Source organism: Drosophila erecta, unplaced genomic scaffold (genome assembly GCF_003286155.1).
Source record: "Drosophila erecta strain 14021-0224.00,06,07 unplaced genomic scaffold, DereRS2 tig00000092-arrow-pilon, whole genome shotgun sequence".
NCBI classification, from domain to species: Eukaryota; Metazoa; Arthropoda; class Insecta; order Diptera; family Drosophilidae; genus Drosophila; species Drosophila erecta.
Genome location: NW_020825207.1, coordinates 11113792 through 11139184, shown reverse-complemented (window position 1 = coordinate 11139184; position 25393 = coordinate 11113792). Strand labels below are relative to the sequence as shown.

At 49.0% G+C, this 25393-nt stretch overlaps 14 protein-coding genes across 15 annotated transcripts; 6 read left to right on the top strand and 8 right to left on the bottom strand.

The window, feature by feature from the left end:
* Positions 1 to 216: 216 nt before the first annotated feature.
* LOC6548178 lies at positions 217 to 1134 on the top strand. Its single transcript, XM_001975051.3, has one exon. The coding sequence runs from the start codon at positions 418 to 420 to the stop codon at positions 1042 to 1044; it is 627 nt and encodes a 208-aa protein (XP_001975087.1). The 5' UTR covers positions 217 to 417; the 3' UTR covers positions 1045 to 1134.
* LOC6548179 (GPI mannosyltransferase 1) lies at positions 1090 to 3479 on the bottom strand. Its single transcript, XM_001975052.3, has 3 exons — positions 3324 to 3479; positions 3106 to 3262; positions 1090 to 3045 (listed from the first exon to the last, which is right to left on the bottom strand). The coding sequence occupies exon 3, from the start codon at positions 2551 to 2553 to the stop codon at positions 1153 to 1155; it is 1401 nt and encodes a 466-aa protein (XP_001975088.1). The 5' UTR covers positions 2554 to 3045; positions 3106 to 3262; positions 3324 to 3479; the 3' UTR covers positions 1090 to 1152.
* On the bottom strand, positions 1090 to 3479 carry LOC6548180. Its single transcript, XM_026980390.1, has 3 exons — positions 3324 to 3479; positions 3106 to 3262; positions 1090 to 3045 (listed from the first exon to the last, which is right to left on the bottom strand). The coding sequence occupies exon 3, from the start codon at positions 3034 to 3036 to the stop codon at positions 2782 to 2784; it is 255 nt and encodes an 84-aa protein (XP_026836191.1). The 5' UTR covers positions 3037 to 3045; positions 3106 to 3262; positions 3324 to 3479; the 3' UTR covers positions 1090 to 2781.
* On the bottom strand, positions 1090 to 3479 carry LOC6548181. The gene is made up of 3 exons (XM_026980391.1): positions 3324 to 3479; positions 3106 to 3262; positions 1090 to 3045 (listed from the first exon to the last, which is right to left on the bottom strand). The coding sequence occupies exon 3, from the start codon at positions 2771 to 2773 to the stop codon at positions 2576 to 2578; it is 198 nt and encodes a 65-aa protein (XP_026836192.1). The 5' UTR covers positions 2774 to 3045; positions 3106 to 3262; positions 3324 to 3479; the 3' UTR covers positions 1090 to 2575.
* LOC26526791 (cx9C motif-containing protein 4) lies at positions 2845 to 3479 on the bottom strand. The gene is made up of 3 exons (XM_015157368.2): positions 3324 to 3479; positions 3106 to 3262; positions 2845 to 3045 (listed from the first exon to the last, which is right to left on the bottom strand). Exons 1-3 carry the CDS (start codon positions 3385 to 3387, stop codon positions 3036 to 3038), a joined length of 231 nt encoding a protein of 76 aa, XP_015012854.1. The 5' UTR covers positions 3388 to 3479; the 3' UTR covers positions 2845 to 3035.
* A 15-nt stretch (positions 3480 to 3494) lies between these two features.
* LOC6548182 (dr1-associated corepressor) lies at positions 3495 to 5192 on the top strand. The gene is made up of 3 exons (XM_026980389.1): positions 3495 to 3540; positions 3667 to 3862; positions 4085 to 5192. The coding sequence occupies exons 2-3, from the start codon at positions 3821 to 3823 to the stop codon at positions 5069 to 5071; spliced, it is 1029 nt and encodes a 342-aa protein (XP_026836190.1). The 5' UTR covers positions 3495 to 3540; positions 3667 to 3820; the 3' UTR covers positions 5072 to 5192.
* Positions 5193 to 5320: 128 nt separating this feature from the next.
* On the top strand, positions 5321 to 5906 carry LOC6548183. Its single transcript, XM_001975056.3, has one exon. It carries the CDS (start codon positions 5349 to 5351, stop codon positions 5895 to 5897), a length of 549 nt encoding a protein of 182 aa, XP_001975092.1. The 5' UTR covers positions 5321 to 5348; the 3' UTR covers positions 5898 to 5906.
* Positions 5907 to 10158: 4252 nt separating this feature from the next.
* LOC6548184 (protein stum) lies at positions 10159 to 18765 on the top strand. 2 transcript variants are annotated; one of them, XM_001975057.3, is made up of 9 exons: positions 10159 to 10986; positions 11045 to 11512; positions 11581 to 14216; positions 14275 to 14830; positions 17161 to 17811; positions 17870 to 17975; positions 18035 to 18161; positions 18220 to 18414; positions 18468 to 18765. In XM_001975057.3, exons 1-9 carry the CDS (start codon positions 10175 to 10177, stop codon positions 18578 to 18580), a joined length of 5664 nt encoding a protein of 1887 aa, XP_001975093.2. In that variant the 5' UTR covers positions 10159 to 10174; the 3' UTR covers positions 18581 to 18765. The 2 variants fall into 2 exon arrangements, with proteins under 2 accessions (XP_001975093.2, XP_026836596.1); XM_026980795.1 differs by lacking the exons at positions 10159 to 10986; positions 11045 to 11512; positions 11581 to 14216; positions 14275 to 14830 and adding an exon at positions 15957 to 16195.
* A 299-nt stretch (positions 18766 to 19064) lies between these two features.
* LOC6548185 (eukaryotic translation initiation factor 3 subunit K) lies at positions 19065 to 20008 on the top strand. The gene is made up of 2 exons (XM_001975058.3): positions 19065 to 19257; positions 19324 to 20008. The coding sequence occupies exons 1-2, from the start codon at positions 19187 to 19189 to the stop codon at positions 19919 to 19921; spliced, it is 669 nt and encodes a 222-aa protein (XP_001975094.1). The 5' UTR covers positions 19065 to 19186; the 3' UTR covers positions 19922 to 20008.
* On the bottom strand, positions 19999 to 21454 carry LOC6548186 (TATA-box-binding protein). The gene is made up of 2 exons (XM_001975059.3): positions 20474 to 21454; positions 19999 to 20409 (listed from the first exon to the last, which is right to left on the bottom strand). Exons 1-2 carry the CDS (start codon positions 21242 to 21244, stop codon positions 20131 to 20133), a joined length of 1050 nt encoding a protein of 349 aa, XP_001975095.1. The 5' UTR covers positions 21245 to 21454; the 3' UTR covers positions 19999 to 20130.
* A 261-nt stretch (positions 21455 to 21715) lies between these two features.
* On the bottom strand, positions 21716 to 22413 carry LOC6548298 (immune-induced peptides). The gene is made up of 2 exons (XM_001975060.3): positions 22276 to 22413; positions 21716 to 22213 (listed from the first exon to the last, which is right to left on the bottom strand). The coding sequence occupies exons 1-2, from the start codon at positions 22325 to 22327 to the stop codon at positions 21927 to 21929; spliced, it is 339 nt and encodes a 112-aa protein (XP_001975096.1). The 5' UTR covers positions 22328 to 22413; the 3' UTR covers positions 21716 to 21926.
* Positions 22414 to 22527: 114 nt separating this feature from the next.
* On the top strand, positions 22528 to 24138 carry LOC6548299 (plant intracellular Ras-group-related LRR protein 7). The gene is made up of 3 exons (XM_001975061.3): positions 22528 to 23053; positions 23111 to 23695; positions 23754 to 24138. The coding sequence occupies exons 1-3, from the start codon at positions 22874 to 22876 to the stop codon at positions 24012 to 24014; spliced, it is 1026 nt and encodes a 341-aa protein (XP_001975097.1). The 5' UTR covers positions 22528 to 22873; the 3' UTR covers positions 24015 to 24138.
* On the bottom strand, positions 24065 to 24979 carry LOC6548300 (mitochondrial import inner membrane translocase subunit Tim10). The gene is made up of 3 exons (XM_001975062.3): positions 24917 to 24979; positions 24478 to 24843; positions 24065 to 24302 (listed from the first exon to the last, which is right to left on the bottom strand). Exons 2-3 carry the CDS (start codon positions 24626 to 24628, stop codon positions 24175 to 24177), a joined length of 279 nt encoding a protein of 92 aa, XP_001975098.1. The 5' UTR covers positions 24629 to 24843; positions 24917 to 24979; the 3' UTR covers positions 24065 to 24174.
* Positions 24631 to 25018, bottom strand: LOC26526063. The gene is made up of 2 exons (XM_015157245.2): positions 24917 to 25018; positions 24631 to 24843 (listed from the first exon to the last, which is right to left on the bottom strand). The coding sequence occupies exons 1-2, from the start codon at positions 24952 to 24954 to the stop codon at positions 24684 to 24686; spliced, it is 198 nt and encodes a 65-aa protein (XP_015012731.1). The 5' UTR covers positions 24955 to 25018; the 3' UTR covers positions 24631 to 24683.
* Positions 25019 to 25393: the final 375 nt, after the last annotated feature.

Here is a 25393-nt window from a genome sequence, read left to right as displayed (position 1 = left end):
GGAAAGCTAACAGTGTACACACTTTGTGTCCTAGGCCAAAAATATTTAATTATACTAAGTTCCTCAGCGCAGCGAATAGCTAAATACTTTTCTTTTCACATTCTTCTTACTATAAATGAAACATCTTGTTTATTCGATTTAAAATATTGAAATGTATGAAATATAACTATATACATCAGAAGGTCCACTCTAATCCAAAAACATATGACTGCCATTCTCTGGGAACTCAATATAAATCAAGCTCACCACTAATTCTGTGCTTTGCTTGAGAACTTTTGTGTTGTGAAATACCAATGTATTTCGATACTCTACTAAACAACGCATCTAAATATTTAACGAGTGGCTTATGGCCATCACAATTCAGTATTGGCATAGCCATTAAAAGGGAGACCTTAAAGAATTCACAATATTATAACCATGGAAGCTGAAGCTCACGAAAGTAGTGCATCCGTGTCTGCAAGCAAAAATAATTCTGCGGAGATTCCAGTGCTCAATATATCCGGAAGGGTCACGCCAGCATGGAACACACCTCGCATCAGAGGGAAAAAGAAGGCCCCGGTAGTTCTGGACGCACCTAAAGTGAATCCGCACACATTTCCCGTGATATTAAGCAGGATTCTACTGAAGACCGATGTTCCACCTGCAGCTCCACCTAAGTTTAATCCAGCCGACGGCGCGCAGTACCTTTGCTTTCTGTGCCTCGAGAAGCCAGAGAGTCGTAAGCGCGTCTACCACATGTTCATAACGACTGAAAAGGAACTGGGAAGGAACTACGACCACACCAGGAAACTCTACGAGAATCGCAAGGAGTTTGTATATACCAATAACATATCCGTGGAAACAGTCTGCGCACGGGCACTGTACCGCCGAGTTCAAAAGAAGTTCACTGATGTGCAGTGGAACAAGCTGGGAAACGTTTTTGAGACTGATATGATCGGACGCACTGATGTTTGGGGTATTTCCCAACGAGTTTATGCTATGCGTATCGAGGAGCATGAAAGACTATTCAATTACATCAAGTTTCTGAACTCAACGAGGAGCTAATGAACATATTTCGGGTTTAAGCTTAAATCAGTACCAATTGTGATATCTTGTGCTTTTTAATATATTAAATCTCTTACTTGCACACTTTAAGTATGGCGGATTGTTTGATTACAGTAACTTTCTGTAGCTTATCTTAAATTGTGTGAACCCGTAATGACTCAAAAGCTGCTCCAAAATGTATCCGTTGGCGGCGAAAAACACAGCGCCTTGCACTCCAATCCAGTAGAAGGTGTTCCATGTGTGGAACTCCAGCAAATAGGCCGGCAGCAACCACAGAGCCTGGGCAAGCAGCCAGAGGAACAGGAGACTGAAGCACCTTCTCCACGACAGCATCTTGAAGTTGTTCAAACAGAGCGGAAGAATGGCCAAGTACCAAATGAAGTACTGAGAGGTTACCACCGAGTTGTAGGTGACGATGACAAAGGCCACGGCAAAGATGCAGAATGGCAGCGTCTGGCGGAACTGACCGAAGCTCAGGCTTAAGTAGAGTATGAGCAGGAACTGCGGGGCCAGCACTAGAGTCTTCAGGATCGCAGACGGTTCCGCCACACTCGACGCACTGCCCAGGTACTGTAGAAGGAACTGCAGCGAGAAGTTGTGTCGCGGGTCCTTGCGTACAAAGTGGTACAGGTAGGCCTCGTATATGTACTCCCAACCGTACATTGAGTAGAAAGTCCAAGTGAAGGTCACTAGGCTAATCAATGTTCCACTTATCAGGCACAATTGTTGCTTGTTGGGTCGCAGAATTTGGCACAGGAAGTCGAGGGGAGTTTGTGTCAGCCGCGTTGATAGCGATAAATAGTAGGCCAAACTGAACAGCAACGGATACAGACGGAGATGAATCACTAGTCCGTGAGCCAGGCCCGCTCCGAATATAAGCCAGTAACTCCTGGCGACGTTGTGCTCCGATTTTAACAGCAGGTATATAGTTAGTATCACGAAGAAGCTCGAGAAGCAGTCGCCGCTTCCACGGGTGGATATTACAGCCGTCAGTGGATTGTAAAGCCAAAAGCAAGCCGAGGCACGTGCTAAGTTCTCGGGATGACTTCGCTCATCCAAAGCATCCAGCGATTGGTCCGACTCCCGTGGCCTGTTGAACTTGCTGAGCAGGTGTTGTACGGTCTTCTGGTACTGACTCTTGATTTCCATGTGCACCAGGCGGTAAATGAGTGTGGCGATGAGCAGATCGAATGTGGCATACAGTAGCTTACCCCACGCTGGGTGAAGAAGGATGTTGAAGGTCTGCAGGTATGCCATGATTGGGCTATATCGGTAAGTGTGCCTGGCGAAGGGCGTGTCCCCAGCCAGAACTTGACGGGCTCCATCCGTCACAACCTTGTAGTCTATATCCGTGTAGGGCACCGCGGACTGACTATCGTGTATTTGTCCGTAGCAGATTAAAGCTATTCGCAGCAGAGCCGATATTAGGAGATGGGTCCGAATGCTAGTGTAAAGGATGCGGCGACCCAGTCGCTGCCATCCATTGGACGCAGCCTTTGTTTGAGTCATTGTGATTATTGTTTACGTTTGTCTAGAGCTTAGTTTTCATTTCCAAAGCGGTTTTGCGGATGCAGCTAAGAAACTCCTTGAACTCGGTGTCGCAGATTTTGTGCTGCACGTTTAGATCCCGCGACACGCAAACCGCATACGCAGTCGCTTTGTCCGCGCACTTGCTCAACAGAACTGGATAGTTGCGGATCCTTTGGTTGGCTTTGCGCACCGATTCCATGCCTCAGCTCAGCGCTTGTGAGGCGGCACTTTGATTTCCGGCGGCGGCAGAGGATCGGCAATAAAGCAGTCGTACAGGGGCTTGGAGAAAAAGATCAGCAATGAACCTGTGATGAAGGAGATCTGGAACAGGCGTGGGTTCCGCTGAATCCACGAGCGTTTGGGAAGCACAGCGGTGCGCCTGCGCTGATTTGCCTGCTGCTGCTCCTTTTTGTCTAGCAAGTCTTGAATTTCCTTCGGAGGCTTATACTGCGGCATGGACATTATTTGTTCCTGCCAAATAAGTTGGTAATAGAGTACATATATGGAATTGAATAGTTGGGTAGAACTTACGACTTGCCGGTTGGTTTCTTTTCCTTGGATGCTTCTGGTAGATACGTCTTCTCCAGATCGATTCCACTGCAGCAAAGCGATTCCTTATGCCACTTCAGACAGCACTGGCGCATTGCCTCAAGGACATCCAAGCACTTGTCCTCCTGGTAGTGATTCTCTGTAACCGAGTGCAAGTCAGCTTACATAACCATGGAAATTAAGTCACCGGCGGTGCTTACTGTTCAGACAGGCTTGAATGCGGCAGGCGTTGGCTTTGCAGGGATCCTTGCGCGTATCAGACATGTAATCCTGCCCTAAATTCCTATGACTTTAAATTGCTCCTGCAATATGTGAAAAATACTTGACAATTGTGCTGCTGCTTCCTCTTGCCGGTTCTGGACATTCACAGTGCACAAGCAAGGCTGCCAGACTGCGCGACGGTCAGCTGTGTAGAGGGTCTGTAAGCTTAATATATAAAAGCGAAATAAAAAACAATTAAATAAATGACAACAAATAGAATCAACATCACGTCTAATTTAAAGAAATTTGTTACTCTTTCAAAATTCGATTTTTTACCTGCAGATTCCCTGTGAATACCCCGCCTGCTGCGAGAGCAACTGCCATTCACCCATCGACGCCGACAGTTGGGCACCAAGGAACTGTTCTTGTGTGAAAAACACACACACATTTGTTTTATTGCGCTAGGACTCTTGACTATTACTTCACAAATCGAAAAATGCCATCGAAAAAGAAAAAATACAACGCACGTTTTCCGGCGGTAAGTGGAATCCCGCGTTTGGCGGCAGGAAACCCACCGCTATTTGGCGGCCATGAACGCCGAAGATGGGTTATCAGTTTTCGTGCATGTGTACATACATATGTACACACACGCCTCGCATAATCAAAGGCTCAAAAAAAAAAAAAAAAATAATAATAATAGAAGAACCAACCCGGTGCGAGATTATAATGTTTCCAAACCAATACTATTTACTCCATGCAGGGGCGCATTAAGAAGATCATGCAGAGCGACGAGGAAATCGGGAAGGTGGCCCAGGCGGTGCCCGTTATCATCTCGCGCACGCTGGAGCTCTTCGTAGAATCGCTGCTGACCAAGACGCTGCGCATTACGAATGCGCGCAACGCCAAGACGCTATCGCCATCGCACATGAGGCAGTGCATCGTGTCCGAGAAGCGCTTTGACTTCCTCAAGGAGCTGGTCCAGAACATACCCGACATTAGTGTGGCCGAGGAGGCCGCCTACAACGAGGACGATATGTTACGCAGCTCGCCGGAGGATCAGTATCCAGACTCAGACACGCCATATGATCTTAGCCTGCCATCGACGTCAATGCGCTCGCAAGCGAACGGAACAGCTGCGTACATGCGCTCCATGAGTCTGAACAACGGAGCCGGATCAGGCGGAGGAGCCGCCGCCAAGCGGCCGTTTCAGTCGCAGCACTCAACCCATCAAACTCCCACCACCAGCACCACCCTGCCCGCCAAGCTGGCTCGCTCTGAATCCACGCCGGCCTACACGCCTCGCGGCAGGCCGCCCAATCACCTCAAGAAACAGTCGGTGCAGCTCGACACTGCCATACCTGCCCCGATCTGCAACTACGAACTCAGCAAACCCATCGTCAAGATCGACTACAGCCACATGCAGATGCAGATGCCAACGGCGAACCTGTGCACACCGGACGCTTCTGATTCTGGGTCGGGATCGGGAGCCGGAACTGGGGCTTTTAACTTCGACATAGCTGCTCCGGTGATCAATATCGATCTGACGAATATCGTGGCCGCTGGAGCAGCTGGCAGTCGTGTGCCCCCCACCTCTATTGGTTTCCCAGCGGCCACGCCGGGGGATAACAACAATGTGAACCAAATGGCTGGAAAGAGCAGCGCTCCCATCATTCCAAAGGCCACCGCGGCATCAGCGACCCCCACTGAAACCGTTTTCGAATTAGACGAAGACTATGACAATATTTGATTAGGATCTATGTGAATGCGCTTTTAAATTATTGATACATTAATATGTACTCTAGGTCTAAGAAATCACAATAACATTTTTTTGCAAAATAAAGACCATGCTGGATTTTAAGCTGACGCAATGTAAAGTAATTTAAATATAGACAGAAAATTGCTACATTCTAGCAGATAATTGCCATATATTCTGTATAATTTAGATACGATAAACGCGGTAGTGTGCTACTAAATCAGTTTATCTCTGAATTTGATGTACTAAACAAGGCTAACAATTATTGAAAATGTTTGCATTTATAGAGGGCATACAAAAGCCGCCTCTTGGCGACCGTAAGTCATACATGCCCATCCCAGAGGCCCAGTTAGTCGACGATGTCGCGAGCTACATCGCCAAACCAGAGTTCTTTTCGACTGTCCAAGCGGCATGGAAGCTGCAGCGCTGTTTCTATGTGCAATACAGCGAACTGGCTGCCAAGTTGGAGACTGACCTCACAGCAGTGCTATCCCGCTTGGAAGCTGCCAAGAATAATTTGGAACTGGTGAGGAAGTTCATGGATAATCCGGGTGAGGAACTTCAGAGCCTCATGCAAATCGCTCAGGGTGTATTCAGATGGGTGACCATACCGCCAGTGGAAAGGGTTACCCTTCAAGTGGGCACATCTCTGCAAATGGAATTTGATCTGCCCGAGGCGGAGGAGTTCATCAAGAAGGACATCACAGGCCTGGTGAAGCAGCGAGTGCAACATGAGCACGATATCGACTATCTACAGGATCAGGTGAACACGGTTGAGATGAACCTAGCCGTTTTATATAAACATGGAGTCGCGAAGTAGAAGCGTATGCCGTTCCTAAAATTTCTGGTATCTCTTAGTTGTTTTTTAAATGTTCATTTCCAACTAGTAAAGTTCTCCCTACATTTTCATTTGGAGTTTCCCACTAACACATTCATTACAATTATATTATTAGTGGCCCGGTAAAGAGGTCAGAGTATCGGGACCACAGGATCCCAGACTGTGCCCTACAAAATGTGACCTTTATTACCGTGTTTCGGTATTTATAAGCCTATACACATCATAATAATTATGACTTAATTTCGCCAGGGAGCACCGCTTAGTCATTGTGTAATCCTCGGTCACAGCCAATTACAATTGAATGCCTTTCAATCCCCTTCCGTCCAGCTGTTCTCCTCCAGCCTTTCGTGAATTCGCACACGCAATCTGCCAGCCACACAATTGATATTAATTTGTGCCCGATGTGGGTCAAGCCATGATGTAGACTCTACACCCTCTCCCAAGGATACCAAATTATATGGCAAAAGGACAAAACTGGCGAGCAGATGAGCCACATATCGCGTGGGAAAATCTTATTGCAACCGAATACAATTACCAAAACCGCTCCCACTGAGCAAAGGTGCAGTTTTGAATTATATGCATTTTCATCCATGGGCTTGGCACACTAGATTAGGGTCAGCTATACTGCCGAATTATGATGAGCCAAGCCCAGGTCGAGATTGGATTGGTGCGCTCTCTTAGCGGGATCAAGTGAATCCCCTGAAGAAATTCAGCTGGCCTAATCGAAGCCCGCCACCCAAATTGGGGATTCAGATCTGCACACCTGCATTCGTGGACTCCACGCTGTCCACCTGTCTTGAGTCATGGCGAAAAAAGAGGTTGGAAACAATAAAAAAAACAACTTGCGGCGCGCCGCCAGTGCCAAGTTTTCATGTCCAAGGCGTATTTATGTCAACCGGAAGTAGGTTTACTGACCCACGTATACCCGTGTGGATGGCCAAGCCGTGGACTTCGGCTTTCTTCGTTGCTTTCTTCACCTAAACCCGACTGGTCAGTTGCCGTGGAGCCACACGGCGCAGGACGATGTATAAGAAGGTATTTGCCCACGGCGGATTAGTTTTTCTACGAACGGCGAGTGCAGTGCATCGGATCGATGCAAATGCGCGTTGTATTTTTTGGGTATTCAGTTTTTCCAGTTTTCAAAGCCTCTTAGTTTTTTTTTCTCTTTTGACAAAAACTCTACAAGTAACGCTATATTCAACATTAAATTAAGCAACTGACGAGTGTGCCTAAAATCGGAAAGAAATCATCGCAAACATTTCGCAGTCCGTTCAAATTCCGTTGTGTAGTGAAAAAGCCCAAAACAATTAACTCGTAGATGTCTTTAGGAATTCCCCGAGTTGTGACTCCGTGTGACTCCGCTTTTGCTGGACTTGGGGTGCGAGTTGGACCCCTAAAAGGGGGCGGTTTTTGGGGGCTAACACGACATTAGCCAAGGATTTCTCCGGCACTGCCACTTAAAAGTCCCCCCACTGGTGGTTTTGGTTTGGTTGGTCTGTGTTTGCACACATACCTGTCTTTAGGCGTTATTGCTGCCATTGCCGTTGTTGTCTTGATGTTGCAAGTTGCAACAGTGCCCGGATGGCCGAGGAGTACGTAGCTGCGGGCCAAGTGTTGTTGACTCCTAGCCGCCGCACAAGGCAACACGGAATTTGTTGCGGTTTTGACCCTATTCCAAAGCCAAGGAAAGTGCAGTGTACTCGCCGAGGGTCTTATACTGAGTTGAGTGCAGGAAAAGCGTCCTTTTACCGAAGCCTTTTGCAGTATTTATGGGGAGAGACACCTTTCACAGAGTGATTAAGTGATCCTAATTTTTGGGCGTCGCATAACTAGTGTGTTTTAGAACATTCTTTGAAAACTTGGATACAAATCGGATACTGTTGGTGATAAAATATTTAAATAATGTTAGTTCGAATTCCTATGGTCTCTAAAGCATAAAAACATTTGAAGATGCTTTAATTTTCAATTCAAATTCAATTGGATTGTTTGAACTTATTTTTGAAGACTATAAAAGAAAGTGTTTATTAATAACTATCATTACGTTCAATCAGTTAAGTGGCTGGAAACTGCATTAAAGTGAAATGAGCGAAAGTGCTTCATCGTAATACATGCGTGCATTCAATAGATAAGTGGCATTAAATCCCGAAAAGTATGAGAAACCAGCGGGCTGAGCTCCTCCGTGGCAGGCGGTCCGGCGTAGAAGTACAAAAGTGTTCGAACATCGCGTGCCACAGACATACCAACAGGTGTCACAGCCTGCCAGGGGAAACGGGGGAAGCAATCAAAAGTTGTCTAAGAGGCACAAAGAGCTGAAAGAAAGAAGCACACGCCGCAAAGATGAACACAACGCAACATGCAAACGGCTATTGCAGCCGCCTCGCGAGGCGGCGAAATGCGGAAAACTCGTGGAAAAGTCGCGGCGAATTGGCGCCCCCGGTCGCTTTTCTTTTCGGCTTTTCAGTTCGCCAGTCTCGATATCTCAGCGGGTCTGCGTGTGCAAACTGTTGGGGCACCGTGTGTGTGTGGGGCATTGTGTGCTGTTTTGGATTTGAAGTGTAGGCAATATTTCTCTTGAAGGCCTCCTTTTTGCTCACTTACCGCTGGTCGGCCATCAGTTTAAGTTAGGCAGCGGCCACGTTTCGTCGCGTTTCCATTATTTGTTGCGGCTTGTCGGCAAATACATTCTATTTCGGAATTAGACTAAACTTTAAACCCAAATGTAAATTATATAATGCGCTCCAGAGCCAAAACAACCGCGTCAGTGTGGACGTGGCAGGTATTAAAAGACGTTATTCGAGTGTGACCAAGCGTTAATGAGATGCATGAAAACTGCGTGTAATGCGACAAGCGGTTAAAAAACCAATTCGCAAATAGGAAGCAAAAGCCACCTGGGAGCCGGCCAACTCCCCCAAAACGCGTCATGGCCACAACAAGAAGAAAGGAAAGAAAAAAAAGCCGGCCAAGTCACTTCCTTTGGCCCAAAGTGTGTCACCGAAATTCGAGCGGCGGGCCATAAAATGTAGGTTAAATATTAGGCAGAGGAAAATCAATGCGAACAAAGGCCATTCATTCACACCTTTTGGAACCCCAAAATTTCCATGGGCTACGTCATTCCGCTAAAATATCTGCGTACCCAGCCGCACAGCTCCAATTAAACCATCGCTTACTTCTGGTGATAGTATAGTCTCAGCCCGCTGGCTTCCACATCTCCCAGGTCGTTCGACTTCAAGTGCAGTCACTAATGCGGCAATTTGCAACATGCAACCCCGGTGCAGCCAGCCAAGCCAAAGCCAATCCAATCCCCCTCAGCCATTTAAGGCCTCCTCATCAAGTTATGCTCTCGTTAGCGCCAAGACAAGCGTTTGGTAGTTGGACTCCGATTCGGATTCGCAGCCATATCGCATATCGCATATAGCATATAGCAGGTGCATGGCATACCATACAATTCCGATTTCAAATCGGTTGGTTTGGGGCGGGTTTATCAGCGCCTCACACGCAGCTATTTATAGTTACATATACGAGTATATGGGAGTGAAATGGCATTAGAAAATAAAGCCGTGCAATAATAATTACTCTACTATTTTTGCCACAACCAGTGATGGAAGCGGAGGTATCTGGGCAGTTGTACCTAATTACTTTTTCGTTCAAGAATTGCTGTTGAATTATAATTACTTTATACCATCTATGTATATTTCAAAGAAGATAGGATATTTGAAAAATAGTCATTTGATATGAAGAAGTAAATTACATGGGTATTCTTGAAAATCTGCCCAGGTAAGCAGAGCCAGTACCTTTTCCATCACTGCGAATTGGCAATGAAACCGGCAGTCAGTTCCTCAGTCTCGCTCTCCGGTTTTTGGTCTTCGTTCTCCGGCTTTGGGACTGCTTCCTCCGTGCTCCGTACTCCTCGTTCCGTTCTCCGTTCTCCGGCGGTGAAGGCGTCGCGTGTACGTCTCTCTGACATTGCAAGGGCCGGAAGGTCTCGCTGGTCGTCTGTCTGTGGAATCGAAAGATGTGTGCACATGGGTGTAGTGAGTGATTTTTAAATACATTCTGTTGCTTCGAATAAACAGCTCCTGGCGTCATTGGTTTTGTGGCACTTAAACTGAGCCGAAGGACGAACGCGGAGTGTCCTGCGTGGAATTCGGAATCCACCTGCTGCAACAACGACTGAATTTCGCAAAAAGCGCAGCCACAATGGATAGGAAATCATAGTGAATGCATGAGGGCCGGAGATCGGTTAGCACCCATGTCAAGCCATGCAGCAGACCCTCTCGTACTCATCATCATCGCCATCCCCATCCCCGATGCCCATGCCATCAGCATCAGCCGCACAGCCGCCACCGATCCCGAATCCGACACCGAATCTGAACCTAAGTCCGAATACGAACCCAATACCACGACCCAGATCCACAGGTGGCGAGTCCCGATACCAGCCGGCCATCATCCCGGTTGATTATAGCTATCGCACCCACACCACCCGCTCCATTCTCTCCGCCCAATCGATGGCACCCTCCACGTTCGCCTCCAATCAGAGCTTTGTGCGCCAGCCCTCGGAGTCGGATGCTCAGCCGTATAGTAGCCTCTTTGGGGATCCGGTTCCACCGCCGCTCCAGCCGGATGATTACTTCGGAACAGCTGCCTTTGAGACGTTACGCAATGGGTCTGTGGAACTGCCCAGCTCCGAGGAGGATGCGCTGGTGGCCGCTATGGCGCTGAACGCACTTCTTCCCGCGGCCAGGGAGCGCATCTTTCCAAGTGTGCCGTACACAAGGACCCCCCGAGGATCCCTGCTTCCGTACCTCCAGCCACCCGACATCCAGATCCTGCCCAACTCGAGCGGTGGCTCCAGTTCAGAGCAACTGGGCTCACCTAACTATCGGCTCCTGGCTCCCGATGACATTCTGAACAAGCCCGACGTGTACGATTTGGAGAACGAGGTCGAGGTCGAGTACACCGTAGTCGGTCAGAGGATGGCTTTCGATGATGAGGAAGATGAGCCGGCAAGGACTCCTAGCCAAGCGCCCGCCAAGTTGAGTGTGTCCAGCATCACAACGGACGATCACTGGGGGTGGGTATTCGAGTACCCTAATCTCTAATCCAAACTAATCCTTCATGATCCCTTTTAGATTACTCAGCGACTCCTATTCGGGAAGGGATTGGTTCCGTCCGGCGCCACAGCACTTTCCAGAGTTCACACGTATCCCTCGATTGCGTCCCAGCTCCAAGATGATTATGTCGATGAAGCAGGATGAAGGACCTCTCTCCCCGTTGGCCACCATGATCCAGGACATGAACAGCTCGAGCAGCGGCGGCGAGGAGCGAGTGGCTGCCAACGAAAGTAGGCCAGTTAGCAGGGACGTTGTACTCTCACCGAAGCAATATCTGGAGGAGCAGTTGGGTCTGGAGAGAGGCAGCCAGAGGCAGTCGCTGGAGGACTACAGAATGCCACCGCCACCGGCAGACCCGCCCCCTTTCCGCAGGGCTGACCTGACGGAGCAGGATGACAGCCGGAGTGTGGAACTTGAACATAGCTTAAAGCGGGAAATGTCACCAGTTATCATCAGGGACTCCATACCTATGGGCGGAGATTATAGGTGAGCTTATCCAGCGGAAAGTACCCATGAAGATTATATAAATATTTAAATGTTTCCATACCCTCTAGAGTGGAACAACCCCGTCCACACAAGAAGACTGCTTTCACTATACTTTCCACGGGACAGGCGGCTCCTTCTGCCCCTCGGCCTCCACAACAAGCGCCCACCAGAGGGAGGCACGCCTCCATCCAGTCGACATCGACGACTACCTCATCGCCGGCCGGCAGACCTCAGATCAGTCCTCGCCGGAAATCGATCTTTGGTTCCGAGCCACGACTGCCCGAGCTGCCCTCCTCGCTGGGTTACAACAGTCAACTAGTCCACCAGACCACAGATGACTCGCCACGACCCTCGGTGCAGTTCAATATGAGTGGACGCCACAGTCGCAGCAAACTGGCCATTCCGCAGAAGGGCATCCTCCAGCAGCGGGACTCGCTGACCTCCTCCATCGACACCTTCACGCCACGAGCCCAAATAAGAAGGGGATCCATTGGCAGGGATCCCAACCGCAGCTTGCCCTATGGCCAAAAGATCAAGAGCATGGAAACGCTGCCCCTGATTACCGATCCGCATCGCAGCGCCATTCCCCGCCTGCACTACGGGTCCACCATGGATCTGAGCAGGCCGGAACCCGCTGTCTTTCCGCCCGGGGCACTGCCGCGACCACTGAAGCCAAATCTGAATCCCACGCGAAGGCAACGCGGCCTCCTGAAGATCATTAACAAGGCGGAGCCGCTCGCCCACAGCCCGCCGCGTTCCAACTGGTGCAGTTTGGATGACCTGACCCGGCCCTCCTTTGAGGGCACCCCCAACCAGGCAAGACGTCGCTCCAGCTCCACCTCACCAGAGCGTCGCAGTTCCACGCAAACGGTCTCGGATCGCAGAAGTTCCAACCTGAGCAGCGTTACCGCCACCACCTCGGATTTCAGTTTCCGCCGACCCACGCTCTCCACACTGCCAGCAGCTCAGACACTGTCCAGGATGCGCCGGAAATCCGTACAGGCTCTTAGTCCGAACAGGATACCGAACAGGATTCCAAGCTTCGGACAGCGAAGGCAGTCCATCTATCAGAGGGATCAGGAACCCAAGCCGCTGAGCAGGCACGGAAAGATCGCCAAGCCGAGCACACTGTCCCCCATAATTGGAACTCCAAATAAGGACAGCAGTTCGGCTCAGAGTCCCACCCACAGATCCTCGCTGATGGGCGATGCGGCGGATACCCCATCCGAGGTGTCCACGCGGCGGGACTCGGTCTCTCGCATACCGGTTCGCAAAAGTCCTGACTCGCGCTCCAATTCGCCACTTAAGGACTTCGGAATCACTGCCTCTGGACGAAGCTCGCGGGCAAGCATAACTCGGTCTCCTTCCAGAACCATGAATGCCGGCAGTCGATCTCCTTCCAGATCCATGCAGCCCAGCAGAACCTCCTCGAGGGAGAGTGGAAGACCTGGGGACTCGAGGTCCGCATCCAGGGGACCACCTTCTAGGCCTGGTTCCCGATTGGATCAGATCAGTTCCCGAACGGATCGGTCCAACTCCCGCCTGGAAAGATCCAGCTCACGCGCTGAAAGATCTAGTTCTCGTGCGGAGAAGTCCAGTTCCCGTTTGGATGTGTCCAACTCTCGGGGAAACTCACGTGCAAACTCGCGACTGAGCATCAACTCTTCCTCGCTGCGGTCGTCCAGCATTTCACCCGCTACCATGGCCAGGAACAGGAGTATGCGTGCCACAACACCCAGTCGCCGGAAGTCCATCTCCTTGAGTCCAGCCAGTGCTATGATGGATCGCCGGAAGTCCACATCCTTGAGTCCAGCCAGTGCCCTGATGGGTCGACGTAAATCAATCAGTCCCGATGCCTTTGGCCAGAGCAGAAGAGTTTCCAGTCGGGGTAAGCCCGAGCCTCCAGAGATTCTATCGCGACGGAACTCCCGCTCCCGTATTCCCACCAGATCGACAAAAGCTGCGTCCAAATCCCCGCCGTCCTCGTCCATGAAGAGATCGAAATCGCCGGAGAAAACCAAAGCCATGGGAACCACGCCCAAGAGCAACAGAGTTGGAAAAGGGGCTACCACTAAGGGAAGCCCCAAAGCGAAGCCCAAGATCCCTGCAAGTGCCAAACCAAAGACCAAGACGGAATCCTCGACAAAACCACCAGCGAAGAATGCAAACAAAACTCCTGTAGGTGGTAGACCAGCCACGAATGCAAAAAAGCCCGTCAGCAAGGGGACTTCCACCAAGGATGCAAAAGTGGAGAAGGGAAAGGAGACTGGGAAGACTGTGGCTGCCAAAAACAATGGTAAAGAAACCGAGTCTTCAGTGAAGTCTAGTAAATCCCAGGTCACAAAAACTAAACCACCTGGGGGAACAACAACGGAGCCCAAGAAACCAGTCACCACAAAAACCCATGGAATGACGTTGGAGAAAGGAGCAAATGGATCCGATCCCGTGGCAGGTATTCCTCCGTTGGCTGCCCAGGTGGGCAATGCAGTTCTGCAGGCCGTGGAAGCGGTTCCAGCGGTGACCAGTGAGGTTACCGTACCCTCAACGCCAGGAGCTAAAGGTGCTGGGGGCGCCAATATGTCGAAACTGGTGCGAATGAGCTCCAGGATGAGCCTGCTAAGCAACAAGAGCACCAAGATGCGATCGGATTCTCCTCAAAACCGAAAGGTGGCCACCGTACAGGAACATGCAACAGAAAAAGATGGTGGGTTTTACTATTACTGCCAAGGACCAACATGACTATCATTCATCTATTTTTTCAGAAACAGTAGGAGCCAGCTCGCAAGCGATGTCCAATGATGCCGCTGCTATTCTGGAAAAGTCCCAGAAAACTCTGGAGAATATTCAGAAAACCGTCACCGAGGCCACCGACGAAATCCATAAGACCATCACCGAAAATCTCACCGATCTGAAAAGTCTGGAGAACGACCTGGCCGCAGATCCCTCGCCAACGCCCAGTTCGGGTACCGCGATGGCCAGACCGGGTGAATCCGCCTCCCGAACGGGCACAGCCGATGGCAGCATTGCTCCTCAGAGTTCGGGGGAGCTGCCCAAGTCTCCATTTCCACCCACCCAACCCATCGAAGCCTCTGTCTCGGTTGTGCATCCCAATGAAGCCTCCGCCGAGCGAATAGCCAGCGTACCCGAGGTAGAGTGCGAGAGCTCTGATCTTCCAACGGCGCTGGACGCTTCCGAATCCGAGCTGGGTGGTAATGTAATGCCCACGCCCGAGAGTGGGGCGGACTTCAAAGTGGACGCCAAGCGGCGTTCGCCGGACGGACAGGGAGGATCCACAGCGGGAAGCGGAGGTCCAGCAAAGTGAGTAATCTCAGGATTAGTCTGGAAATCTGGGGAATAGGAAATCTCTAGAGACTTAAAACCTTTTTAGGAGCACCAGAAGTCATGGAATACTTTTGACAGAAGTAGATCCTCAGCTGGAATTTGATTCCAACTTTATTAGTTATGATATCATACCCATTCAAATACAATAAAAACCAATTAGATGGATAGTTTGTCTAGTTAGTTATAAATTAGTACTGATAATGTACTGAACATCAGATATCGTATGCATATTGTATGGCTCATATTATGAGCATGTGTGCCCCGAAAACTTTGAATTTCCAATGTCCACCAACGACCTTTGAGAAACCTCTTTATAAGCAACAAAGTATTATATAGCTTGCTGGAACCCTTGAGATTAGCTTTCGTTCTGTCTTTGTCACCTAAGGACCCGCACAACAAACCACTGCTAAATACCCCATGTTCGCCATGACCATTATGAATATTCATCAGTCAAAGCGCCATCGAATCTGACCATTTCTAGTCAGCCAGAACTTGAATGTTTACCAACATTTTGCCGCGGCCCTAGGGTCACCACATAAAGCACCAGCCAAGGCTCACAGCGCCTGGCCAGCCAATTTACATACAGGAAGCCCCGGAGAGGAGGGCTTCGGGCCAACAACTATGATACATAAAACTTTACAGTGCCCGCCGCCGTGTGGGCAGGAGTCCTAGGAGTTCCGTGCCCTAGACGCTGCTGGCACAGGTCCGTCAAGCCACTCATAAGTGCGTCAATAAATTTCAAGGGGGGAGCGAGCGGCGGTGTGAGTTGGCCAAGACCCTTGCCCCAGGAACCCACCCCACCGGTCGCCAATGGGACCGCCTTTAAGGAAATCCGTTCGTCGGCAGGTCGCGAAGTCCTCCCAATCGCCGTCGCAGTCGGCGAAGGTAACGATGTCCTTCACTGCATTGTTTTCCAGCCATGCGAGGCCCACACAAGAAAACCCTATGGCCGACCAGTTACAGTGGGGATTTGCCCCGATTGAATTCAATTGCCACGATGGACGCTGGTCCACTGGTGGCCAAGCAACACTGTACGGCATAGCGTGCGCGGAAAACAGGGGAAAAGTATTTTCGCAACACGGCTTAAGTTTCTTGCCGCAATAACAAATCAGTTCGGGCCGGACAATCGCGCCAACCGCAGCACTTACTCGCTGGGAAATTCCAGTTCGGAAAGTTGGAAAAGTCCTCGCCAGTCGATGATTTCCCCAGCAATTAATACGAAATAACCATTCAGATAATACGCGATTTCGAAATGCTGAACGGAACGCCGAATAACGCGGTCATATACACGGTGGATCTGGCCCAGGACTCGTTCATCGATGGGGACAAGTACTTCTTTAGGTAATTAGGCAGGAGATCCAATTATAACTTATCGCTGCTAGTCATCTGGCAGCGGGTAAATAAACGCACTGACCTTCTGGCGTCCACATTTGGGCCACACAACTCCGACCAAGAATGTGCGCAAAACTTACTCCATTCATTTCGACTGTCTCGCAGTTTTGTTTGAATTCCGACCGGAGCGGGTCAAATAAATTGCCGACCTCCAAATTGCGTTTGGTCGTTGGCTCGTGCACAACGGAATTACAGGCGTTCTTGTTCAGGAATATATATATATTATATACACGCTAACACCTTCTTGAGCTCCGGGCATGGACCCATATAGGAATTGTGTAAGCGTTCGCCAGCAAAACTCTCGTGACACATTTTCGCATTTTGTTGGTGTTGGCATACTCAAAATCGACCCCAAAACGAAACCCGGATGAAAGTTCAAAAGCCACAGATTTAGCATTACACGCTACTAGCTGCTGCAACTGCATTATTCATAACTTTGAGATACTAGATAAACCTCACGTGCTCCATCCGTAGGCCCACGCTAATGGTAATTCACTTCCGAAGGTGATTATATTTCACGCCAGCGAAGTGCGGAAGTGATTCAGGACTATCCCACAAACTTGAACTTTCCAATCATACAGCACTTCCGGTGCCTGGCACTTGGCCAATTCCCGAAGCCATAAAAGCTTATATCCGGTCGCCTGATAGCCAAGGACAATGGGTGGGCAAATTACTTTACACCAACTCATAATCGGGCTGGGCGTTACGTCTTTCAATTTTGCAGAAGGAAATTGAAGGACTTTGAAATACTTTAAAACGTAACAATCAATTTTATTCAAGAAACCAGCATGTAGAGCTACAGAAGTAAACCATTTTGTTTTATCACTCCTGGTATACCTCAAATATAAAGATATTTTTGTATTCTTTAGGATATTTTCATATGTCTTCAATCTTTGACCTTATTATGTTTCCAGGAGCAGCAGTCAGGAGTTCCTTGAGGACAAGGATAATGCCAAAAAGGGCGGTCTGTGCGGATGCTGCTCCAAGCTGTTCATGCCCTGCCGTCGATCCCGCTGCTCCCGTTGCTGCCGGCGCCGTGAGCGAAACGAATCCGCCGAGGATCAGCCCGTCCTGTGGAGCGGCAACAGCAGTGCCACCACGGCCACCAATGTCCAAGTGATTGACGAGACCAAGCCGAAGCGCAAGAAGGTATCGGATTGGCTGAAGTCCAGCTGCTGCCGGAGCTGTCGCAAGAAACCCGCCACCGAGGGGCAGGAACCAGTTGAGGAGGCAGTGTCCAAGCGGACGAAGCAGAAGCAGGAGACCAACATGAGCACGGGACCAAACACACGAGGCAAATGCGGCCTCTGTCTGAGCAAGGTGTTCTGCTGTCGCTCGGTGAACAGGGTGGATCCCACCACGGGCGACGAGACGGAGATGAAGCAGTGCTGCTTTTGCATACCATGTCGTCGCGGCAGTCGACCCAACAAAAAGGGCAGCACCGTGTCCTGGCGGGATCAGGACCCCGAGCTGGGCATCAAGCCCACCGAGTCCTCGGTGCTGGAAGGCGCTTCGGAGGCAGCCATGTCAGCGGCAACGGATGCTGCGAATGGCCAGGTTAAGGAGTCAGTTTCGTCTGGGTACCAGGAAAAAGTGTAATTGTACTAATTGGGCTACTTGTAGGGGTTGCTGCAAGCGCTTCTGGCTGATGTTGCTGTGCTGCCGCAAAAGGAAGCGCCGCGAGTCCAACGCTCGGAGGCAGAGCATCCGGGCGCCGCCACCCAGTGAGGCAAGTAATCCTTTGGTCGTGTAATCCAACGAGATTTGATTTCTTTTTGCTGTGATCAGGACACGCGGAAAAAGCTGCACGTGGACCTGGTGGAGTATTCATCCAAGATGAAGGGAGCTATACCCGTACTGCCGCTGTATCTGGCCTGGTTCTGTGCCTTCTGCAATGTGGTTTTCCCAGGTCTAGGTGGGTTATTGAAGGGATATAACCAAGTGTGCTTATGCTTTATGATTGCGTTAACCAGGAACCCTGCTCTCCGGACTCTTTTGCCTGTGCGTGGGCATTCCGCGTTTCTCGCAGTTCGACAGTGCTCGCGCAAGGATTGGATCCTTCATCATCAACATTATCGTGGCCGTGTCGCAGTTCTTCTGCGTGCTCTTCTGCTTCGTGGGATGGGGCTGGTCCATTTGGTGGGGCACCATAATGCTAAGATGTGCTAGTAAGCAACCAACACCTTGTTTCAAACTGCAGCTTACAATGTTCCACTTACAGAGAAACTGAGCAAGATCAAAAAGGTGGAGCGTTTGGAGCTCGAGGAGGAGCAACGGCAGGCTCAACTGGCGGAGGCTGGGAAAAACGGCGTCGCCGAGACGGACAAGACATAGTCCTCCAGTCCCGGATACAACTAAGTTGCTTTTTATACCATTGTGTACATACTTTTGTACAAAACATGTAGAATACGCAAACACATGCACTTCCACGTGAACTTCCAGGTTAAGCTAAATGGAACAGAACTTCCCTTGAACATGAGATACATAATTGTATATGTATTAAAATCATTAAACTTCCACTCAAAAGTGAGTTTTATTTATTAGACTTGATTTGATGAGATATGCGAGTATATATGAAAACATTATGATGAGGCAAACTTTTCTGTAGGTTTTAATTCACAATATAAGCCAATCCAAGTTCTCAGCCCCCAAGAACTAAAGTAAAGTACATGAATACGCAGAAAATTTAAACTACTTGTTCGATTGTTAATTAACTTTCGAAATAAACTGGTTTTTAAATTGTAATATTTTATTCGCGTAACGTTAATTTTGAAATGGAATTCAGGAATCCCCTTTGTGCAGTCACACGCAGTATGACCGTATTCGGTTTGTTTGCATCGGCAAATGTGTGTTTCGCAGTGCGGTAACACCGAGTCGTTCTTTATTAAAATAAAAAACACGACGTCAACTTGCGAATTCCACACAAATTAGTCGTTCAAAATGTCGCACCTCGTGAAAATGGAAAACGGACAGAGCCAGACCATCCAGGAGATGCTGGGCTGCATCGAGCGGTAAGCGCTGGACAAATTCACCGTGTCAGAGTTCGCAGCAAGAACATAACCTCGCTTTTTCCGCAGCTACAACCCGGATCATCTGAAAACACTGGAGGCCTATGTGCAGGATCAGGCGAAGAACAACACCTACGATCTGGAGGCCAACCTGGCCGTGCTGAAGCTGTACCAATTCAACCCGCACATGCTGAACATCGACATTACGTACACGATTCTGCTGAAGTCGCTGACCAGCCTGCCGCACACGGATTTCGTGATGGCCAAGTGCCTGCTGCTGCCCCAGCAGATGAAGGACGAGAATGTGCAGACAATCATCGATCTCGCCGACATCCTGGAGCGGGCGGACTTCACCCTCTTCTGGCAGCGGGCCGAGGTGAACCGCAACATGTTCCGCCACATCGCCGGCTTCCACGATTCCATTCGCAAGTTCGTCTCGCATGTGGTGAGTACCACGTTCCAGACAATTCGCAAGGACCTGCTGAAGGAGCTGCTCGGCGGCATCGAGGACTCTACGCTGGAGAGCTGGATTAAGCGCAACGGCTGGAAGCACCAGGGCCAGGGACTGGTCGTCGTGGCCATGCAGGACGACAAGATCAAGACAAAGAACATTACGGAGAAGATCGAGTTCGACAATGTTGGCGGCCTGATGGCTCAGTGCCTGTAGGAACCTCATTCGCGTTCATAGTCCTTGTCTAAATTTCTACGAATAGTAATTAACGGAAAAAAATAAAAGCCTGTCCGTACAGCTAAATTACTTTGTGGTTTATTCTCGATCGGAGCTGCTCGCCAGGCTGCTCCCACTCATATGATCAGACTTCCAGAACTACCGACCTTAAAACGTACACGTACAGAACTAATAAAGCGCTATCCTATTTATGACTGCTTCTTGAACTTCTTCAAAATGGGGAATATCTTGTCGAAGGCGTCGTAGATCTCCTGCCGCACCTTGGCGCCCGTGAGTACCACCTTTCCCGACACGAAGATGAGGAGCACGATGCGGGGTCGCACCATACGATAGATCAAGCCGGGAAATAGCTCCGGTTCGTAGCTGCTGAAGTTGCAATGGGTCAGCACCAGGCCTTCCAAGCGGATGGGGAACTTGACATCGCAGGAGCCGACCATGTTTTGAATCTTAAAGTCAAGGAACTTTGCCTGCGTGGGAGAAAGCGTTAGAGATTCGTTTGAAATGGAGTACAGAAGCGAAGCCTTGTCTTACAGGGAAACCGAGCTTTTGGATGATGCGCGCATACTTCCTCGCTGCCAGTCTGGAGTCGTCCTCACTCTTTGCTCCCGTGCACACCATCTTGCCGGAACTGAAGATCAGGGCGGTGGTCCGGGGCTCTCGGATACGCATAATCACTGCCGCAAATCGTTTAGGATTGTACTCGGCGTTTCTCGCATGCAATGCGATTTTCTTGAGGTCCAGTTTGCAGCACAGATTAACCGTGGACACGATGTTCTGAAGTTGTGGGACAATACCGGGATCAGCAGAACCTGGTGTGGCTGGTGTCATCGGCGTGGAGGGGCCCATCGTCTGGTGGATGTTGCTCAGGGCATCGCCGCCCCCTCCGGCTCCCGAACCGCCCACACTCCGCTCACTCATTGGCATCATGTGGGCCATCATGCTCTGCGGCGTCTGTGGCTGCATCATAGACTGCGGTGTGCTCCCACCGCCGCCGGGCGCCTGACTCTGTAGCTGCTGCTGCTGATAGGAGGTCGATGGCTGGTAGCTCTGCATCTGCTTGTGGGCCAGTGGGAGAGATGGTTCGTGGCCAAAGAGACCGGATCCACCACTGGCGTCCGACTGCTGTTGTTGTTGCTGGTGCTGCACGACGCTGGAACCGGGGGCCGGCATTAACGGATCCGGCTGCGAAACAGCCGGAGGATGGTACACAGGATTGGCCACTATCTGCTGGTCCGCTTCCATCTGGTGGAGCGGCGTTCCGATGCTCGGAATCGAGAAGTTGGGGCTGAGCATTTGGTCCATCTTGCAGATGGTCTGGTGTGGACTCCGGTGAATTATGCGCGACTCAATTTAATACAGCTGATCGGGCTCAAATTTCGGTTTAAATTGTATGCCCACGGAGCGGGAAAATAATATAATAATAATAATGTAATGCAGCCGCTTTCGTCGTTGTACCTGTGGCTCCTTTTGTGCGAATGGCAAAGTCAGCGCTGCATTTTGCCGCAACTATCGATAGCTGGCTGAATGTTACGTTTCTGGTTACGTTTCGCTAACCTCCTCTTTTTATTGGAAACATGAATAAAAATAATTATAATATTCAATTCTAATATATATTTAATAATAATAATTGACCTGATTTTTAAGATAAGTTAGAGCGCAGTGGAACTCAATGCGAATAGCTTTTGCATTCTTCTCATATCGCGTAATAATCACTCTCTTACGTGCTTTACCTATCGATACTGAAAATGGCGCACTTTTCAAAACAACTATAAATAGTTTATATGTTTTTTATTTATTTGCTTAATAGCTAAATAGTTGGTGTATAACGTGAAGCAAAGAAAGGTGAACCAAAAAAATAGCATATAAATAAAGGTGCAGAAACGTGGAAGGAAAAAAACGTTGAAGAAATAAATTCTCGTGGGAGTGAACTAGAAAACGATGTGTCAAATTAATTAATTGGAACTTTTGCAATTGGAGCAGGCAATTAAATGGTTATTAAACTCATAAGCAAAACGAGAACACCACCCATGCTGAAGCCCCAGGGTGAAGAAGCCAAACTCTTGGCAGTTGCAGTTGAAGAATGGGTATAAGTATTTCCATGCTCATCAGTGTAGGAATGTTGGCCGTTTGAGGGTGAGTTTTGGAAGGTGCCTTCCACTTCGCGGACTGTGTAGGGTCCTTCGTTCTGCCCCCGTATGTAAATGCCACTTCCAGGTGTTCCAAACTCATGGGGTCCATTTTGTCCATCATAATTCTGCTGCGCATTTGTCACTGATGGAAAACAGAGAGTTGTACAGATTTCGCGGTTCTAGTGGTTCCCACACGCGACTTACCGGCGAACAACAGAGTGCTCACTATGAAAACAAGTAAGATATACGATCGCATGATGCACTTTCCAGCCACTGAGCTCAATATTAACTGAGAGCGACTCCGTAATTTGAAATCAATTTATACAAGCCGGCAGAGAGACGAGCTTTGGCCAATTAGCATTTGAGCATGGGTGATGTGAGATGTGAGAACGCATGTTGAGCTCTCCTTACACGACAAACATTACAATGTAACAATTTTAAAATAGAACTACCCCATTGGCAATATCTAGCATTTTGCGCATGCTTTTAGCCAGCTAATGAAATTGTTAAATTTAGTTCACTAGCTTGGGAAGAGAAGGCGAGCAGAGAGTGCGATAAATGGGAGCAGGCTCTCAGAGATTTTTGTGCATATATAGACTCCCAGAATCGTTATATAATATGCACTCAAAACAAACGAAAAAAATGCGCAAAAGAGGCGACAGTTCGAAACTACAAAATTCGAGCCCTGAAAACAAAGCTACTAGCACCAAAAACATAGTAGGTTTTCAGAAGAGTGAAATAGTTTGGAATCCAGGACTACCAAATTCGAGTACTGCAGAAGTAAACACTTATTAAAGGCGACATGGAGAAGGTTTGTCAGTTTTTCCGCAACAACTACGTGCTGGCCAACTGCGAGGATGCCATCTACAAGAAGGCGTTCTCCCTAAATCTGTCCCACTACCAAATCGCTGAGGTTCCGGACATTATCGAGAAGTGCGAGACGCTGATGAAGCTCTTCCTCAACCAAAACAAGCTAACAAAGGTGGAAACAAGTGCACAAGATAGCCAATCAAATAATAGACTCGCAATCCATTAACAGATTCCATCCTCCATTGGCAGTTTGACGCGACTGCAAGTCCTCACGTTGGACTACAATAAACTGGATGAATTCCCGCTCTGCATCTGTCGTTTGGTCCAGCTGAAGTTCCTCAACATCAGCTGCAATAGCATTAGTTGCTTGCCGCCAGAAATTGGATACCTCACCCAGCTGGAGACCTTCTGGTGCAATAAAACCGGACTTCTGGAGCTGCCCAATGAAATTCGCAACTGTGAACACCTCGAGACGCTGGGCGTACGGGGAAATCCCTTAAAGAAGTTGCCTGATGCCATTGGGGCTCTATCCTCGCTTCGTTGGCTCACAGCCGAGGGCTGCGAACTCAGCGATGTGCCATTGACCATGGCGCTGCTGGGAAACTTGGTGCATCTGAATCTGAAGGGGAATCGTTTGCGGCGACTACCTAGGGTATTGATGGCTATGCATAAGCTGCGGTTCGTTTTCCTCAACGAAAATTGTATTGACGAGCTGCCGACGAGGTCACAGCTTGAGGAGCTGCGCACTCTTCACATGCTCAACCTGTCCAAGAATCCCATCAGCCTGCACCGTGATCTACAGCTAATCGCTTTGGTCAGGCTCCAAATCAACCATTGTGTTTCTTTTAGTTGAATTTCTTGGAATTTTTCAGCGTCAGACGAACCTTTATGTGGAGCTGCCGTCAGATCCCGCCGCGATATGTGATGGTCTCACCAGTCGAGCTAGCCTCAACACCCAGGAGCAACAGGAGGATCAGGCGCAATGGGCGGGACAGGACATAGACTCCTCCGACTGGGCGAACAGCGTGCGGACCAGCGAATTGGACTCGACGGACGAGAGTTCGCTGGAGAACAACATTGAGGACCTGAGTGTCATGCTGCCGGAAATGTCGCGTTTTATCACCACCTTTTGAAAGCATTGAATGTGTGTCAACAAGGTCTGATATTATGTAGCACACATAAATCTGTGGTTTATTTTCTACAACTGGGTGTTTTGTACATGTACCTCTAACAATCGTAGCGCTTCAAAAATGCACATTGGTTAAGCGGAAGTGTGGGTTAATGGTTGCCAGGTTAACTAGACATCTTCTTCATCAGCTCCTCGTCCTGCATGGACATGGCCGTCAGCTTCTTGCCGATCTTCTCATGAATGTCCAGGTATTTGGCCACACAACGATCGATGCACACCATCTCGCCTTTGCCTGTAGGTTGCGGAAAGCATTGGAATGATAAGTGTGAGATTGTGGTGCAAGTTTCAGGATTTCTGTTTGAATTTCGTAATAAAGTTACAGTGAAGAGTAAGGGCCTAGGCACTTTTCTAAATGATAGTGTGTGGATATTCCCAGGTACAACTGTCTATATAATATGGCTACTCACCCAACTCCGATTCGGAGTAGCGGGGCGGTATGCACTTCTTGTGGCAAGCGTTCGTCATGCGGTTATATAAATCGGACATCATTTCGATCTCCATCTCCTGCATCATCTGCAGCTTGGCCTGGTCGGCGGAGCTGATCTGGGGCAATGCCATCGTGTTGTGGGTTTATTTCTGCTGGGCTCTAGAGACTGGATGCGGGTGCTACCGGTTAGTAGTCGAATCGCCTGTCCGATGCTGCAGTTGAGTCGTAATCCCCTTGGTTTGCTTTCCTCATGCGCTCACGCACTCGCATGCTCTCGTAACGCCGGTTCTCAACGGATCTCTTGGACAGCACAAATGCGTACACGCCACCCACGGTCAGAACAGTCCTGTTTTGAAATTTACCAACACCATGTAGTAGAGTTGACCCTCTGTGTCACCAAAAACAATTTTTCTACAAACCAACAGACAGCAATTCGCCCTGCGTTGCCCAACGACATAGCCTGCTACGAAAAAACGACACACTAACGCGTTTGGATGGAGGGTGTGCGGGATTTTTTATCACTGGCACGTGTGACAGCTGTCACATAGGGGTACTCCTTCCAATGGAAGTGACTGACTGGGAAACTGTGATTTGGGTTGCTTGGAAAACAGAGGAAATCTGCATTGCTGGGTTTATTCCCTCCAACTGCACTTACTTATCACTTAATCAACTGTATTACTTTATTCGTTTACTATTGAGTTTAGTATTATTATCATTTCAACATATAAATTATCAACATACAAGGCGTATCAATATCAGTAATACTTCTATAAAAATCGAACTTATGGGTATTTAAATGAGTTATTACCAATTTAACTTGAAACCTTATCCCAATATTAAAATTATATATTATTCGCCCTATTTTAATTCACATAAGAATTCAAAGTGAACTTTGT

Bases quoted from the DNA above. Each gene is read 5' to 3' on its own strand.
- LOC6548183 (XM_001975056.3), top strand. From the start codon at position 5,349: ATGTTTGCATTTATAGAGGGCATACAAAAGCCGCCTCTTGGCGACCGT.
- LOC6548185 (XM_001975058.3), top strand. From the start codon at position 19,187: ATGTCGCACCTCGTGAAAATGGAAAACGGACAGAGCCAGACCATCCAG. The intron at 19,258-19,323 runs GTAAGCGCTGGA...CTTTTTCCGCAG, and splicing joins ATGCTGGGCTGCATCGAGCG to CTACAACCCGGATCATCTGA.
- LOC6548179 (XM_001975052.3), bottom strand. From the start codon at position 2,553: ATGACTCAAACAAAGGCTGCGTCCAATGGATGGCAGCGACTGGGTCGC.
- LOC6548178 (XM_001975051.3), top strand. From the start codon at position 418: ATGGAAGCTGAAGCTCACGAAAGTAGTGCATCCGTGTCTGCAAGCAAA.
- LOC6548180 (XM_026980390.1), bottom strand. From the start codon at position 3,036: ATGTCCATGCCGCAGTATAAGCCTCCGAAGGAAATTCAAGACTTGCTA.
- LOC6548184 (XM_001975057.3), top strand. From the start codon at position 10,175: ATGCAGCAGACCCTCTCGTACTCATCATCATCGCCATCCCCATCCCCG. The intron at 10,987-11,044 runs GTGGGTATTCGA...GATCCCTTTTAG, and splicing joins ACAACGGACGATCACTGGGG to ATTACTCAGCGACTCCTATT. The intron at 11,513-11,580 runs GTGAGCTTATCC...CATACCCTCTAG, and splicing joins CCTATGGGCGGAGATTATAG to AGTGGAACAACCCCGTCCAC.
- LOC26526791 (XM_015157368.2), bottom strand. From the start codon at position 3,387: ATGTCTGATACGCGCAAGGATCCCTGCAAAGCCAACGCCTGCCGCATT. The intron at 3,263-3,323 runs GTAAGCACCGCC...ACTCGGTTACAG, and splicing joins CATTCAAGCCTGTCTGAACA to AGAATCACTACCAGGAGGAC.
- LOC6548181 (XM_026980391.1), bottom strand. From the start codon at position 2,773: ATGGAATCGGTGCGCAAAGCCAACCAAAGGATCCGCAACTATCCAGTT.
- LOC6548299 (XM_001975061.3), top strand. From the start codon at position 22,874: ATGGAGAAGGTTTGTCAGTTTTTCCGCAACAACTACGTGCTGGCCAAC. The intron at 23,054-23,110 runs GTGGAAACAAGT...ATCCATTAACAG, and splicing joins ACCAAAACAAGCTAACAAAG to ATTCCATCCTCCATTGGCAG. The intron at 23,696-23,753 runs GTCAGGCTCCAA...GGAATTTTTCAG, and splicing joins ATCTACAGCTAATCGCTTTG to CGTCAGACGAACCTTTATGT.
- LOC6548298 (XM_001975060.3), bottom strand. From the start codon at position 22,327: ATGCGATCGTATATCTTACTTGTTTTCATAGTGAGCACTCTGTTGTTC. The intron at 22,214-22,275 runs GTAAGTCGCGTG...GTTTTCCATCAG, and splicing joins GAGCACTCTGTTGTTCGCCG to TGACAAATGCGCAGCAGAAT.
- LOC6548182 (XM_026980389.1), top strand. From the start codon at position 3,821: ATGCCATCGAAAAAGAAAAAATACAACGCACGTTTTCCGGCG. The intron at 3,863-4,084 runs GTAAGTGGAATC...TACTCCATGCAG, and splicing joins ACAACGCACGTTTTCCGGCG to GGGCGCATTAAGAAGATCAT.
- LOC6548186 (XM_001975059.3), bottom strand. From the start codon at position 21,244: ATGGACCAAATGCTCAGCCCCAACTTCTCGATTCCGAGCATCGGAACG. The intron at 20,410-20,473 runs GTAAGACAAGGC...TCTCCCACGCAG, and splicing joins TCCAAAAGCTCGGTTTCCCT to GCAAAGTTCCTTGACTTTAA.
- LOC26526063 (XM_015157245.2), bottom strand. From the start codon at position 24,954: ATGTCGTTGGGCAACGCAGGGCGAATTGCTGTCTGTTG. The intron at 24,844-24,916 runs GTTTGTAGAAAA...ATTTCAAAACAG, and splicing joins GGGCGAATTGCTGTCTGTTG to GACTGTTCTGACCGTGGGTG.
- LOC6548300 (XM_001975062.3), bottom strand. From the start codon at position 24,628: ATGGCATTGCCCCAGATCAGCTCCGCCGACCAGGCCAAGCTGCAGATG. The intron at 24,303-24,477 runs GTGAGTAGCCAT...CGCAACCTACAG, and splicing joins CTACTCCGAATCGGAGTTGG to GCAAAGGCGAGATGGTGTGC.